Source organism: Dama dama, chromosome 24, assembly GCF_033118175.1.
Source record: "Dama dama isolate Ldn47 chromosome 24, ASM3311817v1, whole genome shotgun sequence".
NCBI classification, from domain to species: Eukaryota; Metazoa; Chordata; class Mammalia; order Artiodactyla; family Cervidae; genus Dama; species Dama dama.
The window spans coordinates 52,188,711-52,209,081 of record NC_083704.1 but is presented as its reverse complement, the minus strand read 5'-3'; the positions used below and the strand labels follow the sequence as shown (position 1 = coordinate 52,209,081).

The 20,371-nt window shown below is 36.3% G+C and overlaps 1 protein-coding gene across 5 annotated transcripts in view; it reads right to left on the bottom strand.

The window, feature by feature from the left end:
• The window catches only part of SFMBT1 (Scm like with four mbt domains 1), a 109,218-nt gene that overhangs the window by 22,404 nt on the left and 66,443 nt on the right, over positions 1–20,371 (bottom strand). For all 5 annotated transcript variants that reach the window (XM_061128373.1, XM_061128370.1, XM_061128369.1 and 2 more), the window contains 7 exons: positions 17,742–17,836; positions 12,338–12,578; positions 6,901–6,989; positions 4,091–4,337; positions 3,259–3,350; positions 2,287–2,388; positions 795–945 (listed from right to left, as the gene is read on the bottom strand). In XM_061128373.1, the coding sequence (XP_060984356.1) occupies positions 795–945; positions 2,287–2,388; positions 3,259–3,350; positions 4,091–4,337; positions 6,901–6,989; positions 12,338–12,578; positions 17,742–17,836 (1,017 nt within the window). The remainder of the gene's footprint in view (positions 1–794; positions 946–2,286; positions 2,389–3,258; positions 3,351–4,090; positions 4,338–6,900; positions 6,990–12,337; positions 12,579–17,741; positions 17,837–20,371) is intronic.

Below are 20,371 nucleotides of genomic sequence, written 5' to 3'. Positions count from 1 at the left end.
ATTTCAGCTCAACTAAGTCATATTTAGTAGCCTTAATTAAAGGGTCAAAGATTAAATTTTGCAAAGCTCAAACATGAGGAAAATGAGCTGCTACTTTCCTACTTACAGCCTGAGTTCTACTTTGACCAAAAACCTCCCTCTGAAGTCCAAAGCATCTCCCTCTAAAAGGAGGTCCAGAAACCAAACAGTCATCAGTCCACCTCCTCACTCTGGCTCTCAGGCCACTTCTTGTAAGCCAGCTCCCCATGCTCATTGCATCCTACCCTCAACCCTACTGCCTCCCGACAGACACAGATGGAGGCTGCATGGAATCCCAAGTTGTCATGAAGATATTTATCTAAGTAGTAGGACATACTTTCCTAGTTTTCAAGCTTAATTTATGGGCTTTCCAGGTGGCTCAATGGTAAAGAATCCGCTTGCCAAGTAGGAGACATGGGATCGAACCCTGGGTCAGGAAGATCCCCTGGAGTAAAATGGCAACCCACTCCAGTATTCTTGCCTGGGAAATCCCATGGCAGAGGAGCCTGAGGGGCTACAGTCCATGGGCTTGCAAAGAGTCGGACATAACTAAGCGACTAAGCACAGCACAGCAGCACAAGCTTAATTTGTAACACTTAAATATGTAGAAACTGGAATCTAGGTTTTTGTTTATACTTGTCTTGTGCCCGCAAACCACTAAGGACTGGACTGCGTGTGAGGAGAGGTGGGGACAAAGATCCAGGTAAAGCCACCTGATAAATCTCATGATAAATCTCATTCCCAAGCAAACAAATAAGAAAAGAATGAATACACACCAGGAGGGGGGCTGATGTGTAAACCATTCTTCAGACTCCACTGCACGGGGAAAATACCAGGGCTGTCAGTGTGACACACGAAGGATCGCTGTGCACGATTCTCCAGTCGCAAATCATCCATTTCCACCAGAAAATACTTCTCATCAAAAACCTGTATGTATGATTTAACACACAAAATAGATAAATGTTTTTTGTGTACATATACACATATGTGTGCACATACACACAGGCCATTTCTTTGGTGTAGCTAATAAACATGTTATAAAAGTTCGTAGCCACATTAATAGTAACATTAAGTCTGTTTTAATACTACTACTAAGCACTCAGTAAGTCTTATCTTTATGTCAGGCATTGTTTTAATTAAATGTTTTTCATGCAATATTAATTCAGTTTTAATCTTTCTAACAATCTAATGAGGTACCATTATCAACCCTATTTTGCAGAAGAGGAAACTGAGTTTAAAAAACAGTTAATAACTTACACCATGTTACACAGACAGGTAGAAACAGAGCTTAGATTTAAATCTAAGTATGTGAGCTGTGAACAAAGCTTAGTTCAGACTCAGTGAGGAGTCAACTACACTAGTTTATTAGATCAGATCCTAGCCTAGTTTCAAATACCAAAAAGAAGGTTTTATGAACCTCCCCTAGCTCCTTACCACCTATCCTTCAGACTCCAGAAAAGACTTTCTGGCCCCACTGCAGGTTCAAGATCCCTTCTTGTTCTAAGAATTATCCTCTTCTAAGACAAGGAAAACTTAAATCTCAACAGGCTAGACAATTCAGCTTCCAAGTAACCACTCCTCTTGTCACACCTGACTTTTGGTTCTACTTTCAGTAAATGAGCTTCTGCTCTACTACTAAAACAAAATCCTCTGCCTTATGCATCAGTTCTCATAACGAGTAACTGGGCCTGTTACAGTCACAGACAACCTGCCCTGTTCTTGTGCGTACTCCTAACCAGAGCCTTGTTTTCATTAGTCTTCCAAAAGATTAAAAGTCTACATCTGAAAAAAAAAAAAAAAAGTCTACATCTGGAATCCATGGCTGGAACAACCCTACCTGCAAGTCTCGTGACACTAAGCCACTGTTTCCCACACACCTGTTCACCCAACGAGCCTGGCACCTAGTTGGACATTGATGACACTGCCTGCCTCCAAACTTTTCAGATACCATGGCTACCTCCTGGTTAGATCTCCTCTAGTTATGGAGGACTGTCATAGGACACAGCTAGGACTGCCCCCAAAGAATGTGCACCCGACTCCTCTGGCACCCAGGCCTTGGTTAGCTGGGGCAACCAAGCTCTGAAAAAGGAACGTGCCACAAAGAGCTGGACATTACAAATGTAAGACGTGCACAGAACTAATTCTAACCTCACAGCTTAGGAGAAACAATGGGTTGGATTAGTGGAGTCTGACGATCAAAACACCACCAATTTCCTAAAACAGCCACCCTGACAAGAATTCTTACCAAGATAGTTGACTCCATTTTACCTTAACAACTGTAGCAGGAGAGATGCCAAAAGGAGATGAGGGGTCCACAGCTTCTAATTTCATATTTATAGAGAAAGAATGAGTGCCAATCACTCGCTTGTCCTGAAATGCAAAGGCCAAGAGGAAATAAAATATAATATTTTCACATTAATTTTACACTAACATATAGCTGAACAGTACTCATTTTTAAAATTTTTTATTTGCTTTTGGTTGTACTGGGCCTTTGTTGCTGCACACAGGCTTTCTCCAGTTGCGGTGAGTGGGGGCTGCCCCCTGCTGTGGTGTGTGGGCTTCTCATTGTGGTAACTTCCCTTGTTACAGAGCACAGGCTCTAGGAACACGGGCCTCAGTAGCTCTAACATGCAGGCTCAGCAGCTGCGGCTCCTGGGTCTAGACTACAGGCTCAGTACTTGCGGCGCACAGGCTTGGTTGCTCCATGGCACGTGGGATCTTTCCAGAACAGGGATCGAACCCACGTCTCCTGCACTGGCAGGTGGATTCTTATCCATTGCATCACCAGGGAAGTCCTGAAAACTACTCTTAATTAAAATAATGAAACTGTCCATCTTATATTAAATAATCTAGTCCTGTAATTATCTTCCCTGCCTAGAAAAAACTATTCAGGAAAAAAAGAAAACCAAAGGGAGCAAGCACTCCTACTCGCTACATTTGGAACACAAGGACCATCCACAGAAAAAAACAAGCTTATTTTAATACAAGTCAGGGCTATGTAGTTAAAAGCAGAAGAGAAAAGACTCAGAATGCTTTAAGAGCATTTGGGAGAAAACCTAGACCACCTTCAGGAAAAAAGGAAGGATGATCATCACTCCAGCCTTGAAACCTCTTCGTCTCCTTCAGCCATCACAGCGCTCTCGCTGACACCAGGGGTTATTTCACACTGCGCAGCTCCCCAATACTGCTGTACTCTATTGTGAGAAGACAAGTCCCTATCTGCCACGTTTTTGCTTTTACCTTAAACAAATAAGATGGGAATGGCTCTTCCTCCTCTTTCACTTTGGCCAAGATCGCTTGCCACTCAGCTTCATTTTTCAGATGTCTGATGGCTTTAGTTAAAACAAAACAGGATGCTTTAAGTGATGTGAGAACTTACACAGTTTAACTGCTCTGAAAGCATTCACATAAACAAAAAAGTCATTTTCCCCCCGGAAAAGGTAGGGGTTCAAGGCCACTTATACCATCTTTACTCAGAGAACAACTACTTAAACTTCAATACCTTGTGTCCCCTGTTCAGAACCTGGGTGGTAGTTGAGTAACAACACCTATCATGATACCACAAGGATTACTCTAGTCCACAAAATAATACAACATCCAAACTGCGGTACATAATAATGAATGCGAGTGATTTCAATATTAACTCCTATTTTAATATCTTTTTAAAAGTTTTTTATTTTTTTAAACTGGAGTATCTTTTAATCAATAATCCTCTTTGAACTCAAGACCTGTCCTACTCCTGTATCTATCTGGATGCAACTTAGAGAACTTTTCTTCAGTTTTGGTAAGGGGTCAGTATGACTTGGGGCAGCAGTCAGTAGAGCTGGGGCAGAAGGTATATCAGTATGTGTGGCAAATTACTAAGGCAACAAAGCTCCCCCCTCCAAAAAAAAGGCATTTACCTATTCCATATACATTTGCAATTATTTTTATTATGCAAATCAACAAAGGCTTTTGTAATATGCAGAATAATGTATTTTTCAGTCTCACTGATATTAATAAACAATAAATATGACTAAATATTATAAACAATAATGCAATATTAAAAGAAAAATGCTGTACTGCTCCTCACCTGATGGGGGCTGGAGCTCATACCCTTGTTGAGCAGCCCAGCCAACATGATGGAGAAATGGATCCAAGTAATACAACCAATGCTCACAATTAGCAGAGCCCTCAAGGCCTTCATAGCGCAGTCTCAGCCTTCCCCCGATGTTGTCCACCACAGTAACAATCCAGGTACTTAAAGAGTCCTGGAAAGCCTGACATTCCAGCCTGGAACCTGGAGCAATGAGATCTAAAGGATTCCTCCCGTTACGGAGCTATAGGTAAAAAAGCAAAGTGATTTTTTATGAGAGGTAACATAACATTTTTAAAAGTCAAGTTTTAAATGAACTCAAACTAGCTTTTATATTTTTATCCATTCAAAGCCAGGACATTGAACTGTCTAATATTAGACAAGTCTGTATAGTATTATTTCTGGTGATGTGAAAATGTCTACCTTAAAGAAAATTTACTATAAAGCAATAGAACTATTCTAAAAGATTTCTATCTCCAGGACTATGCTAAAGAGTTTCATCTAGAAAGAATTTTTAAAATATCATCATTACTTCGTCTTTGTAAAAGCCAAGAATGATCATCATTTAAAAAAAAAAAAAAAATCAAACATGACAAAAGTCAAAATCACCCACAACCCACCTCCAGGAAAGAACATGATAAATGCTTTGGCAAACACTCTCTGAGAATAGGTTTTTTACACCCAAGTCAACATCCATCTATGTCTTATCTTTTTCTCTCGCTTGTATTTTTTGAAAAATGTATATTGTTTTTCAGTGTGTTTGTGTCACTTAATATTTTATAGCTATCTTTCTATTACAGCACATACAAATCTTCCTCATCCTTTTAATCTGCTTTATTGATATCCTCTATTATACTTGGGCAGTAGTTTATCCACTTATATACTGATGGGATTTCAGTTATTTCTGATGTTTTACTCATTTCACAACAATACTCTTACGAATAATAGAGTGTTTTGAATACACTCAAGCAAAGGAAAAGTCTAATTCTCACTCTATAGATATACTATTAAAAACTAGAAAAAAGAAAGAAAAAAGGTTGACTCCAGTATCATCATTTAATGTTCAAACTTACATTTTTTTCCTAATAAGAACTGTTCTATGACAATTACATATTTATAAATATGGAAAAGAACACATGAACAAATAAAGGCACACATCCACAACTAAAGATAAAAATGGCAGAATCAAAGTCAATATATTTGTTCATATGTTACTGAGTGGTGAGACAGACCCTGACTAAACATAATTAAATGTCAGAGTACAGGCACACCTCTGAGATATTGCAGGTTTAGTTCCAGACTACAGCAATGAAGTATATAGAAATAAAGTGAACCATGCTAATTTTCTGGCTTCCCAGTGTATATAAAAATTAAGCCTGTACTATTGTATAAACTATTAAATGTGCAACAGCGTTATGTCTAAAAAAACAATGCATAAACTTTAATTTAAAAATACAGAACAAAAAAGTTAATACAATAGTTACATCAAAGATCACTGAACAGAGATCATACAAATATAATAATAATGAAAAAGTTTGAAACATTGTGAGAATTACCAAAATGTAATACAGAAACACAAAGTAAGCAAACCCTGCAGGAAAAACAGTGCCAACAGACTTGCTCAAAGCAGGGTTGCCACAGAGCTTCAATTTGTAAAAACTGCAGTATCTGCAAAGCACAGTCAAGTGAAGCACAATAAATCAAGGTATGTGTGTAGAAGATATATAAAAATCACCTAGAAACAAATTTGACACTGAAGCTTTAAAGGGGAATTGTGAATGGATCACAGAATCAAATATATAAGAGTTAAAACTATAAAACATTTAGAATATAGGAGCAAACCTTTTGACCCTGAGTTAAGCAAAGCCTTCTTAGATTAAGACAAAAGAGAAAAAAAGATAAATTGGACTACATTGAAATAAACGTTTGTTCTACAAACAATATCATCAAGAAAGTGAAAAAACAATCTACAAAACTGGATAAAATATTTTTAAAATCACATATCTTGATCTAGACTTGTAATCTGAATTTATAAGGAACCCTTACAAGCCAATAATAAAAAGATAAATAGCCCAATTTTAAAATGAGCAGATATTTCTCCAAAAAAGAAGTACATAGAAAGATTTTCAGTATTATTAGTCATTAGAGAAATGCAACTCAAAGTGAGAAGCCACTTTATACACAATACGAGAGCTATAGCCAAAAACAGAACAACAGGTGTTGGTAAGGATGTAAAGACATTGGAACCTTCATAAACCACATTTCACATATGCTACAATGTTGCTGGTATAACAGAAAGAGACAAAATGTAAATTAGAAACATCATAACCAATAAATTTATTTCACAAAAATAAGAAATCTATATTCACCAAAAAGCTCAAAAGCTACTACACTAATTTAAAAGAACTGCTGAAAGCAGGTAGGTAGTGATCCAGGGTCTTCTGAGAAAAAGAAAAGGGGTCTCTCAAGTCAGCTGGTGCAGGAGTTACACATGTCCACACTGAAAGAGTCAACCCCAGCTCAGTTCCAAGTGAGAGCTCAAAAAGGCCACATTTCCAAGCTGTGTGAAAGAATCTGGAAAACTATTGAGTTTTATGTGTTTCCAACTAATTCAAAAACATTCTAGGCTCTGAGCAAGCCTCCAGTTTACAATCTCTGAGGTAAGTCTATACCCCTTAAGACCTATGCCTGGGTCTGTAGTAGCAACGCTGATCTGACTCAGTGGTAAATGAGCAAGTCATTTTAAGATTCCCTGGACAGGAAGATTAGAAGTTTTCCACCCTGATTCTGGAAGCAATAATACTCACGCCCTCTAGCAGCGGAACAGGAGGACTACATGCTCCCGTCAGGGTCTGCCGTAGAAACTCATCCCAGTCAGACACTTTATCTCTGATGCCTAGGTGACGGAATCATACTGTCAGCCACAAAACACAAAGAAAGTAAACCACACAGAATACAGAAAAACTAACTCTGTGAAAATGGTTTAGAGGTGCATTTATCATTTTAATATGCAAGAGCCCAACATATTGATTCTTTGAGAGCTTAGAAATAATACTCCTGTAGATAAGAGTTACTTCCTGGTTAGTTTAATGAGTTGTATCCTAAACAAAGAGAACAGGCCCAACTCACAGTAAGGATCACTGTTAAGTATAATGTTATCCCAAAATGAGCTACTTTATTTTTTTATTGTGGAAATTTTCAAACATACTGAAAGGCAGAGAAAATAATATAATGAATCCCCATGTGCAGTAGTTTCAACAACTGCCTTTTATCCTTGTTCCCTTCATCCTATTTCCTTCTTTCCCCACAGGTAACTTTCCCCACAGGAGCATACATTTAAATTACTGCCATTTGAAAATCACTGAAATAGCTTTTCTATTTTGGGTAGTTAATTCACAAGCCCCAAACACAGATTTCTTTATTTGCTTTTGCATTTTTTTAACTTTTTTTTTCACAAGTTATACAGAATATTTACATGGTTCAAAATTCAAATCTAGAAAGTAAGGTACATTCAGAAAATCTGGCTTTTATCCTTGTTCCCCTCATCCTGTTCCCTCCTTTTCCCATAGGTAACTTTTTAAAATAGTGTGTTCCTTACTGCTATTCAACCATTGTTTCATTTTCAAAAAATGAAATTCACACACACATTCATACACCTTCCTCCTCCCTCATTCAATACAGATTTTTCTTTATTCATGTAACAAGGTATCTGGAGACCGTTCCTTTGATGTATATAGATGGACTCTGTTTCTTTTTTTTAATGACTATACCTTCTGTCACTATAAAGTATTCTTCTTTGGAAAGGTGATATATATTGTTACACACACACAACAGAATATTGCTCAGTCATAACAAAGAATGAAATAATGCCATCTGTAGCGACACGGATGGACCAAGAGATCATCATACTAAGTGACATAAGTCAAAGACAAATATCATATGATATCACTTTTATGTGGAATCTAAAAAATTGATACAAATGAACTTACTTACAAAACAGAAACAGACTCACAGACATAGAAAACAAATTTATGGTTATCAAAGGGGAGGGAGAGGGGTAAATTAGGAGTTTCAGATTAACAGATATACATTAGTACATACAAAACAGAGAAACAAGGACCCACTGTACAGCACAGGGAACTACATTCAATATCTTGCAGTAACCTATATGGAAAAGAACCTAAAAAATAATTTATATAATATGTATATGTATAACTGAATCACTCTGCTCAACACTTGAAACCAACACAACATTGTAAATCAACTATACTTCAATTAAAAAAACAACAATAAAATACCCTTCTTTGTCTCTTACAGTGCTTTCTGATCTGAATTCCACCTTTGTCAGATATCAAGACTGAGACTCCTGCTTTCTTTTCTATTTGCACCTGGTCTACGTATCTTTGTCCATCCTTTTCTGTTTATTCTTTCAGAATATCTCCATTTACGTATGTTTCCTGTAATAGCACAGAAGTGGGTTTTACTTTGTGAGCCAACCTGAATTGTTTACTTTTAATAGAAGAGCAAGCCCATTAATTTATATATAATTTATTTATAAACATAATTTATTACATTATCAAAGATATGGCCTCAATGCTGTCTTATTAATATTACATAAATTACCTGTGTGGGTATATAGTCTTTCACTATGTGATATATTTTATTTAAATATATACTTCTTCTTTTTAAAATCTATCTTTTGGCACTGAGAAAAGTTTGTGGTTCTTTTTTCCTTCTGGTTATCTTTATACTAATATCTTTATGTAACAATTCTAGTCCTCTCTAATTTTAGACTATTTTCTATTTCTTTTTTTTTAGCGAACATTAAAATTTAGCAATAACCTCCTTTCTTCTCTCTTTCAGGATCTCATTTCAAATAAGAGCCTTTTATTCCCAGTTAATACATGAAAGGTAATCAGTTAAATTATTAGGCAATAACCCTGTCTTAAAACAGGGAGGGAGGATGAACAAGTTTATACCACTATTCACCTGTTCTCTCTACTGTGGTCTCATATTTTTTATAGCTATACTGTATTTATGTTGTCAGAGCATGTACAGTTACATAGTATACTGTCTCTCTTATAACCATCTTTTAGATTTAAGTTCTACAGCCATATATACATTTAGGGTTTCACTAATCATTGTCACACTAACATTTCTTCATTTGTTTCATTTTCTGCGGCTCATTCTCTAGTGGATTTCTTTGGAAGGGCTCATGGGAACAATATTCCCTGGGTCTCTACATATTCCTAACAGTTGGCATGCGGCCTTTACACCTGAAGCTCAGTTTGGCTAAACATAAAATCCTGGCCTTGTATATTCTTTTACTGAATTTCTTACATATGTTACCCTGTCATCTTTTGGCATAAAGCATGTTGTCAATTAGTCTGGTGACAATCTTGTCTTCTTAACTTTTCAAGAAACTTAAATGTTTTTTGCCTAAAAAATCAAGGGATCCATTTCTGCTTTAGAGTTTAATACACACCTGTTCTCATTTGACTTCTCCATGTACATAGTGAACCCTTTCAATATGTATTTTTAGGTCCTATTTGATTTCCATAAAGTTTTCTTAAATTTTAGTTTACAGTATTTTATTATTTCATTGCTTTGGTTCTTATCTTCAGGGACGTCTATTTTTGCCAACATATATTATTTTTTCCAAGTCCTTTTTATTTCTTTTATTTTAATTAAAATTTTTTCTTCTTTTTCATCTTCTCTTTCTGTTCAGTTATTACTCTTGGTCCATTCACTCCTGTTTTCATCTTAGTCTTCATTTCAAGTATTTTTAAACTTCTAGTTCTTATCTAACTTCTATTCTTTTTTCAAATTTTCCTTTTCTCCAGTCAGTTGATTTTCTAATTTTTATAAATTTTATTTATGGTTTTTCTCACTGCTGTATCATAGTTACTATTTTCTTTTATCCTGTTTTGAAATGTTTTTGTCTGAAAGTGTTCACCTTTTTTGTGATTATGTTTCTATGGAAGGATTTTATTCTTCCTTTTTGCCTTTTTTTTTCCCTAATTATAATAATGTGACCTTGTATGAGACTTGACAGAAATAATTTCCTGTTGTTCATGTTTAAATGAGGTGAATTTTGCTATACTCTAGAGATAGTGGGCCAGGTAACTTCATGTCTCCATAACTTTCTTTTACATTGTTTTTTCACAGAATGTTAATGATCAGCTAGAAGCCCACCAAAACCCCAGGACTCAGATCTTCATTCATAAATATCATCCTTCAAAATACAAAAAGGAAAAAAAAAACCCACCAGGGTTTCCTAGAGAAATGGCTGATTTCAGGGTTGAGGCAGGGAAAAGTTTCCTGAACAAGAAACTACTCAAAGAATAATGGGAACACAGCAAGGGACACATCTGCCAGCTTGAAGAGGTGTCCACTGGCCATATCTAGGACAGTGTGATCATCAAAATAAATAATGACAGCAAGGATTATAATCCACTGAATAAGACTCATGAGTCTACACTGACATATATACATAAATACAGATGCAAACACAAATGCGTGTGTGTACATAAGAGAAAAGGGAAAGCCCTTTCTGTAGTAAAAAGCCAATTATGAAATGTAGAAGGAATTAGAAAAAACCATTTGCCAAGCATTAGAGCAATAACTGTTTCAGATAAAAATTACCAATGGATGCCAAAAATAATGGGTGATGTTTGAAGAGTAATGAGATATTTACATAATTTCAAGGTATCTTCCCACAAGATACTTACTAATTAAAAACAGTAAAAGTAATTTTACAGTGGAAAAATTTGGCATATACCAACGTAGGTGATGAAAGTTAGTATCACAAGTTAGTTACTGGACAAACCAACAGCATGTTGTCTCCTAACATGATGCACCAGGAGGACATGGCATTACTTTTGCATTTTTTCCTACCAAATGTCCACAGTCTGAATGTAAGTAAACATCAGACAAACCCAAATTGTGAGACATGCTAAAAAATAATCAGCCTATACTCCTCAAAAATGTCAACATCAAGGAAGACAAAGAAAGGTTAAGGAAACTAAAAAGATGATAGCCAAATATACTGAAATCTTGGACAAGGAAAAGACATGGGGAATAATGAATGTATTGGATCCAAGACATAATGAACATTAGTAGGAAAACTGGCCTGTAACTTTTAATGATGTCAAAGTCACGGAAGAGAAAAGACTGAGGAACTGTCCCAGATTAAAGGAATCTTAGGAGACACAATAAATGAATGTAACAAATGACTTGGGATTTTCTTTTACTATAGAAACATCTTACTATAAAAACACTATTGATAAAAACTGAACAAGCTCTATAGATTAAATAATAGTATTATATCAAAGCTAATTTCCTGATTTTATTATTTTACTGTGTTCATCAATGTCCCTGTTTTTAGAGGTATATTCTCATATTATTCTCATAAGAGTAAAAAAGCAAAAAAAGTAAATAAAAAAGGCATCACGTCTACAAGTGACTCTCAATGGTTCATTAAAAAGATGCACGTGCGTGTGTGTGTGTGTGTGAGAGAGAGAGAGAGAGAGAGAGAGAAGAGAGAGACAAAGACAGGGAGGAAAGGAGGATAAAGTAAATGTGGGACAATGCCAACATTTGGGCAAAGCTGGCAATAAGGCCCCAAGAATTTTCTATATTTTTGCAAATCTGAAATATTTCTGTAAGTCTAAAATTATCAATATAACAAAATAAGAAGCTGGAAGAAAAGCATATAAGGTCAAGAATTTTCTTAAGGCATCCCTTTTTCCATGTTTATATGACCCTTCTCTATCTTTTGTCCTATTGTCTCTGTCCTGCTTAATTAGGATTCTACGCCCAGTAGGGCTCTTTCCTGGAAGGGAGCTTCAGCTGGTTTATTTTAAAAGCTCACAGGTCCCAGATCATCTGTAGGTAATAGGAGGGAGGACAATAAAATCAGGAAGAGAAACAAGCTGGCCCAATGTACTCTAAGACAGCCAGACCTACAAGTCTTAAACTCAGAGAGCCTCACACACCCATAGGATGATAAACAACTGATGCTCCCTATGAATGTCACAAAAGACTGAGGCTTATAAGGAGCACAGAAAATAATTTTTTTAATGGAAATGTATATTAATCCTTATGTTCTCATTCAAAATACTAACCCAAAGAAGTTAGGAAGACTACTGTGCTTAGGAGATGTGAAAATCTTAAGACTGTGGACAGCCCAAATTTTCCTACATCAATACCATACCACATCTTGATATGACGTATCACCATTACCTTCTGGGGCTTCGAGGGTCTTCTTATTCTGCTCACACCACCCAATGGGGTAGAGGTCAGCCTTCCTGATGTCACACCAGAAGTCTGCTCTGCGATCCTCCCCATAGCCGTCATAGCGGAGGAGGAGCAGCTGCTCGCAGGTGGTAATGATGGTGGCAACCCAGTAGGTTTCAGGATCAGCTTTCACAGCCACCTCCAGTTTCATCCCAGGAGCAAATCCATTTTGCAAACGTGTGTCCACCTGAACATGGAAATGTTATTAACCACCAGAAAAACATCTCAAATGAGTGCTTCTCTGGTCAACATTCTTTAAGACATACCATTCTGAAGCACTAAATGCAATAAAATCTTCTCAAGGGAAATCTGAGAAATTTCAATTCTAACTTACAGGAGTGATCCAAACAAAAGAGGGACTAGCAATGATTCTCTGTTCCATCGACCCTGAAGGAGCTTTAAGAGAACTCAATATTCCATGAAAGCTGTCTATCATGATTATAGAATATGCTTTCTATTAAATATACAGACCACTGAATGTTCACCATTTTAACAACCTTCAACACATTAAGATTTCAAGAGTGACTTCTCAATCATTCAAAAGAAAATTTATGAAGCTAGAAAAAGTAAAGGATAAACAGAAGTTATATCGATAATAAATATATATAATATGTACCATACAGAGGGAGCCATATTTCCCAGTTACCCTAAAACAGTCTGTGTTTATACCTGTTATCCTTGAATAATTCTAATAATGCCTCCTATCTCTCTCAAAAGTGCACTAATTTAAATGACAAATTATATAGTCACAAACATTGCAGTCTGCAATTCTGGAAATCCTGTACGTATATACTAAATAATGAGAGCCAAGTTTCTCACTGTGGGATAAAGAAGTGCATAAACCAAAATGCATAAATTCAAGCTAATCACAAGAAAAACCAAAGCCCAACTAAGAAACCTAAAACATTTAGGCTGGTGAAAAAGTAATTGTGTTTTTGGACCGTGAATTTTAAATCATTATAACTAGGTTCAAATACACCTTTATTAATCAAAACAGGAATCATGGTAATCAACACATTTTTGCCAATGAGAAATAAGTTTGCTTATGCCTGTAGCATAAAAATCCATGCTTTGGGATTCAACAAACTCTTAGAAAGCATTTTCTGCCTCCTGCTGGTTGTGGAAGCATTTTCCCTGCAAAAAGTTGTCAAGATGTTTCAAGAAGTGGTAGTCAGTTGGCAAGAGGTCAGGTGAATATGGCAGATGAAGCAAAATCTTTATAGTCCAATATGTTCAATTTTTGAAGTGTTGGTTGTGTGACGTGTGGTCAGGTGTTGTGGAGGAGAACTGGGCCCATTCTGTTGACCGATACCAGTTGCAAGCATTGCAGTTTTCAGTGCAGTTTGGTTCAGCTGCTCAGTCATGTCCGACTCTTGTGAGTTTTCAGTGCATCTCATCGACTGGCTAAGCACACTTCTCAGATGTAATGGTTCCGCCAGGATTCAGAAAGCTGTGATGATCAGACAGGCGGCCAAGCAGCGACCATCACCTTTCCTGGATGTAAGGTTGGCTTTGGGAAGTGCGTTGGCGCTTCTTCTCAGTCCAGTCACTGAGTGTGGGTCATCACCGGTTGTCATATAAAATCCATTTTTCATCACACGTCACAATCCAATCAAGAAGTGGTTCATTGTTGCACTGAATAAAAGAAGACGACACTTCAAAGTGACGGTATTTTGATTTGTGGTCATCTCATGAGGTAACCACTTATCAAGCTTTTTCACCTTTCCAATTTGCTTCAAATGCCAAACGAATATAGAATGGTCAATGTTGAAATCTTCAGCAACTTCTCGTGTAGTTTTAAGAGGATGAGCTTTGATGATCCTTTCAATTGGTTATTGTCAACTTCCAATGGCCAGTCACTAAGGAGCACAGTGGCTTAAAGCTCCTCATCTTTAAGGCTCTCACCTCCTTTGCAAAACTTCTTGAACCACTACTGAAGTATACATTCGTTAACAGTTTCTGGGCCAAATGGGTTGATGTTGTGAGTTGTCTCCGCTGCTTTATGACCCATTTTGAATTTGAATAGGAAAATTGCTCAAATCTCCCTTTCATCTAACATCATTTCCCTAGTTTAAAATAAATACAAAATAAACAGCAAGCAATAAGTCACTAGCAAAAAGATATAAAGTAAGAAATGTGTATTAAAATGATGTATAACATAAGCACATTTATAAAAGAATGTATTCTGATATCAAACAACGAAGCTCAACAATGCAAGACCGCAATTATTTTTGTACCAACCTAATAACTGGTATATGATTTGCACTTCAAAAGTATCCACACCATGAAAGACAGAATGAGGAACTGTTATGCATTGGAGGAGACCATGGAAACACAACAACTAAGTACAATGTGGCCATCATAACCACTGGGAAGTGAGGGGGCTTCTGAAAAGGAGAGGCCAGACACGGAAAGCATGCATCCTGTGTAAAACCTCCTTTTTATTCTAATCACTAACCTGCTGTACTCCTGAAAGGTAATCACTATCCTAAATTATAACACTACAGTCTAACACTGCCTGTGTTTCAGCAATATGTGGGCAAAATTATGCAGTACGAATGCTTCTCTTGCCCAACACTGCTTATGTGATTCGTTTGTGCTGTTGTACATAACAGTACTTGATCTCTTTTCACTCTTGTATAGTGTTCCATTATACACATTTGCCATAATTTATCCATTCTAATTCTTCTAGGAGAAGACACTCTGGATAGTTCACAGTTTTGGAAGACTACTAATAACACTGTCATGACTATAAGAATAGATCTGTGTGTCACTTGCATACCTACATGAGTTCTTAAAATAAAAAGATATGGCCAAACTGTTTCCCAAAGTGGCTGCACCAATGTACTCTCCCAATAGTGTACAAGTAATCTTCTTGCTCCAACATTCTAACAAATATTACTGTATTTTCAACCTTTTTCATTTTAACCATCTTGAAGCATGTATTATCTCGTGGTGATTTTAATTTGTATTATTATTAATAGAGTTGAGAATGTTTATATTTTACTAGCCACTTAGATTTCTTCTTCTGGGGAATGCCTAAATTTTTTGCCAACTTTTTAGTCAACATTCCAGGTATCAGTTTGCTAATTACTTGTATTACAAATATCATTTTCTTGATGGTGCTGTCTAATAAACAGAAGTTATTAATTGCAATATACTCTGATCCATCAATATTTTTCCTTTAAAAGGTTAATTAATTTTCTGTATTTTTAAACAAATTCTTCCTATCCCTAGAGGTCATAAGATATATCAATACTACTATATTATTTTCTAGAAGCCTTTCATATGGAGAACTAATATCCACCCTGAGTTAATCTCTATCTGTGGTATTAGGTTGAGGCCAGGTTTTACTTATTTGAATCAGCTTGTCAATTTCTACCTAATTTTTTTTGGTGTTTCATTTGAGTTGCAGTAAATCTACAGATCTGTTTGGGAAAAACTGACATCTTAACAATAATGAGTCTTCCATTATATTAACAAGGCATATTCCTTCATTTTAACTTATTTCAATAAAGATTTGTGTCTCTTTGCAAATATCTTACATTTATTTGATGTTTTTTATGTTATTGTAAACCACGTCTTTCAGTTTCCATTTTTGTCTGTTACTAGGATATAGAAATATAATAGTTTTTTATATCTATCTTGTATTTAAAAATCTTGCAAAAATTACTCATTAATTCTAATAATATAGCTGTACATTATTTTATTCATCTGTAAATAATGATTATTTTCCCCTTCCTTCTCAATTTTTAAACATTAAAATTGTTTTTCTTACCTTATTGTATTGGTTAGATCCTCCAATACAATTATCAAATAGGGATCATGCTAACCAGCATAATTTTTGTCTTATTCCATAATAAAAAGAAATATGGATCATATTACTATTAATAATTTTCTGTAGATTTTGTATATATACACATCATCAAATTAAAGAAATTCTCATCTATAGATTGCTAAGATCATAAGCGGATATGGAATTTTATCAATAATTTTCTTTCTATATTGAGATAATAGTAAAAATTTTCTCCTTTACTCTACTACTATGGTGAATTATGCTCGTTTATTTTCAAATGTTAAGCCATCCTGCATTCCTGAAAAAAATCGACTTGTTATTAATGTATTATCCTTTTTAAATATAGCTACAGTCAGTTTGGTATTACTTTGTATGAAGCTATTTTTGCATCAGTCATTATAAGTGACCCATCTCTGTAATTTTCTCTTCTTGAATTATTAGGTTTGGTATCAAGGTTGTGCTGATCTCTAAACAAACCGGTACCCTACAATTAACATAGGATCGAATGACCAGACAGAAAGGAACAGAAGACTTAAACAAGATTATAAATCAACGAGACCTAATAGACATAAAGAGACTACTCAGCAACAAGAAAATACACATTCCTCTCAAATGAACATGGAACATTCTCCAGGATTGACCATAATGTTAGAAGAAAAATAAAAAAATCATACAAAGTACCTTTTCTGATCTCAATGGAATAAAACTTGAACTCAGTAACACAAGGAAAACTAAAAAATTCACAAATATGTGGACATTAAACACACTGTTAACCAATAGATCAAAGAAGAAATCACAAAGGAAATTAGAAAATTCTTTGCGACAAGTTACAACAAAAATTGGGCTTCCCTAGTGGCTAAAGAATCTGCCTGAAATACGGGAGAGAAGAAAGCAGCATCGTGAAATACATCCAAAATGTTCTGTTCTTCTTAACAAGACTAATCCTCAAGAAAAACTATTTTACTAGGTCCTAACCAACTACAGTGAACAGAACCTTACTGATCTAGGGTAAGGAAAATACCCAACTCCAGCCCCCTCTGGCCTCCAAAATAGGGGAAAGAATATGCACAACTCAGGATCACTAAAACACTGAGACCAAATCACAGGACTGGAGAATGCTTTTGCTCCCCTCATACCTTACCACCACATCAAGAGGGCTCCTGTACAAAAGGTGAGGCAAAATAAATGACAGCAAAGTACCTTTTAGCCTCTCACACCTATAGCTAAAACGAACAGTAAAATCAGCCTAACTTTTATCTGGATAAACAGAAAACAATGAAAACTCATTTTTTTTTTTTTTAACTCAGTATATTATTAACATATCCAGCTTTCAACAAAAACTTACAGAGCTACTGAAAAACAAAAGACACATTTTGAAGAGACAGAGTAGATATTAGAACCAAGCTCAGATATGGCAGAGATGTATCATACCAGCAATTTAAAACTGATTCATATAATGAGGACTCCAAAGGAAAAAAGATCGATTGAAAAAAGATTTTCATTTTTTTTAAATGAAAAAGGATCAGGCAGTCAAGCAATATAGTCACCACTTACATGTTTAAAAGACCCATAGGGAACTGCTGTGGACCCTGTCTCTTCCAGATAGTCTTCCCAGCTTAACTCCACTTCTTCCACTCCAGATCCAGCATCTGGAATTAAAACAAAACAACACAAAACAGGTAAGATCCAATGAAAGAAAACTCAATATATAAAAACATAAACTTAGTAAACCTAACTTACAACTTACTTCACAAGTTAATTTACTTTACACCCAAGATTACTAAGTGTTCTTTTAAAATAGCAGTTTCCCTTAATGCACTGGTCGGGGCTCCCCTGGGGGTTCAAATGGTAAAGAATCTGCCTGCAATGTTGGAGACCAGGGTTTGATCCCCGGGTTGGGAAGATCCTCTGGGGAAGGGAACGGTTACCCACTCCGGTATTCTTGTCTGGAGAACTCCATGGACAGAGGAGCCAGGTGGACTACAGTCCATGGGATCCTAAAGAGTTGGACATGACTGAGCGACTAACACTTTCACTTCCACTTAATGCACTGATTATCAATGAATCTCAACATCATAGAATGTGACATGCTATCCTGCAGGGATCCATTTGGGATTCACCTAAATGGATCATATAAAGCTGGCGAGAGTATAACTATTATAATCACTTTGGACCGTAATCTGGTATCTAACTGCCAAGTATTTGAGATCATTAATAGGCATTTCAAACTTAAATTTTCAATCTCTTCTTCCTTAGTGTCCTCAAATTGAGTAAAAGATACCACTGGCTGATATTTTGGCTCAATCGAAAAACTGTGGAGTTATTCTTACTTTTTTCTCTTTCTCTCACATCTTACATTCAATCCATCAGAAAATTCTGTAGGTACAATCTTTAAAAATACCCCAAATCTAATCACTTTCCACCATCTCTACTGCTCTAAGTGCAAGGTCTAACCACAATATCTTTCACCTTTTAATCACACAATAAAACCTAAAATCTCTGGGAGACTGCAAAAGCCGTATATGATCTGACTCCTAGCTCCTGACCTTGCCATAGCATCCCCAACCAGCCTCTTGCTTGCTCACTGCACTCGAGGAACACTGAGGTTTGTTCATTTTTTTACTTTCTAACCATGTTCTCTTCTCATAGCCTCTGTTAGTTATTATCTCAGCTTAGGCTCATTCCCCTGTGTCATTCACAGCTTTACTTCATTCAATCTCTACTCAAACACCTCTTCAGAAAGACCTTCCATCAACCAGAAAGGCCTTCCATCAGTGCACATCTAACGTAGAAGCCCCCAGCCTCTGCTTTCATTATCTTCAAAGCATTCATTCCTACCTCAAAGTATACCTTATGTCTTTTTATTTTCCCCACTCGATAACAAACTCTATGAAGACAGGAACGTTGTTTTGGAAAATCCTCTATTTCTGTCATAGCAGAGACTCAACACATTTTTGTTGAGTGAGCAAAGATTCAAACACTTCATTGTAATCCAATAACCCCAATTCACATAAGCTGCTTAAAAGCAGGGTTTTATTCACTGACATATCCCCACTGTCTAAGACGATGCCTAACACTACCAGGTTTGCAATAAACAGTTGCTGAATGAGTATACCCTTGGGGAGTCTATGCTTCACACAAATACAAGGAGGCAAGCAAATACAGGGATGCTCACCACGGCACTGTTTCTAACAGCAACAGACAGAAGCCATCAGTAGGAGAATAGATAAATTATGGCAATCCTACAATGGAGCACTACTATATAGCAGCTGAAATGAATGAACGGATTGACATATAAATCTCAAAAAGAAAAAAAAATCATATCAAGTAAAAAAAAAAAAGTGCAGAATAAAAAGTACAAGATATAATTTAAGCCTCAAAACAAAACTCTGCAATATAATGTTTATAAATACACGCATTTCAATAACCTTTGGGGATGTAGGGAAGCAAAGAAGGTTAGAAGAAAAGTAAAAGAGACTTAAACTGTATTATGTTTTATTAATTTAAAAAAATGGAACACATGAAAACGTGTTCAACATCATTCAGTTCAATCGCTCAGTAGTATCTGACTCTTTGCGACCCCATGAACCACAGCATGCCAGGCTTTCCTGTCCATCACCAACTCCCAGAGTCCACCCAAACCCATGTCCACTGAGTCAGTGATGCCATCCAACCATCTCATCCTCTGTCGTCCCCTTCTCCTCCTGCCCTCAATCTTTCCCAGCATCAGGGTCTTTTCAAATGAGCCAGCTCTTCACATCAGGTGGCTAAAGTATTGGAGTTTCAGCTTCAACATCAGTCCTACCAATGAACACCCAGGACTGATCTTCAATATCACTAGGGAAAGGCAAATCAAAACCACAAAGAGGCATCATCTCATACTCATTAGGATGGCTATTATGAAAAAGCAGAAAATAAGTGTTGTCAAGGAAATGAGAAATTGGAATCTTTCTGCATTGCTGGTCTTGGAATATAAAATGGTATAGTCAGTGTGGAAAATTTTTTGGTGGTTCCTCAAAACATTTTAAATATAATTACCATATGATCCAGCAATTTCACTTCTGGGTATATATCCAAAGGAATTGATAACAGGGACTCAAACAGGTATCTGTACATGAATGTTTAGAGTAGCAATATTCACAACAGCCAAAAGGTGGAAGTGACTGACCCAAGTACCCATCAAC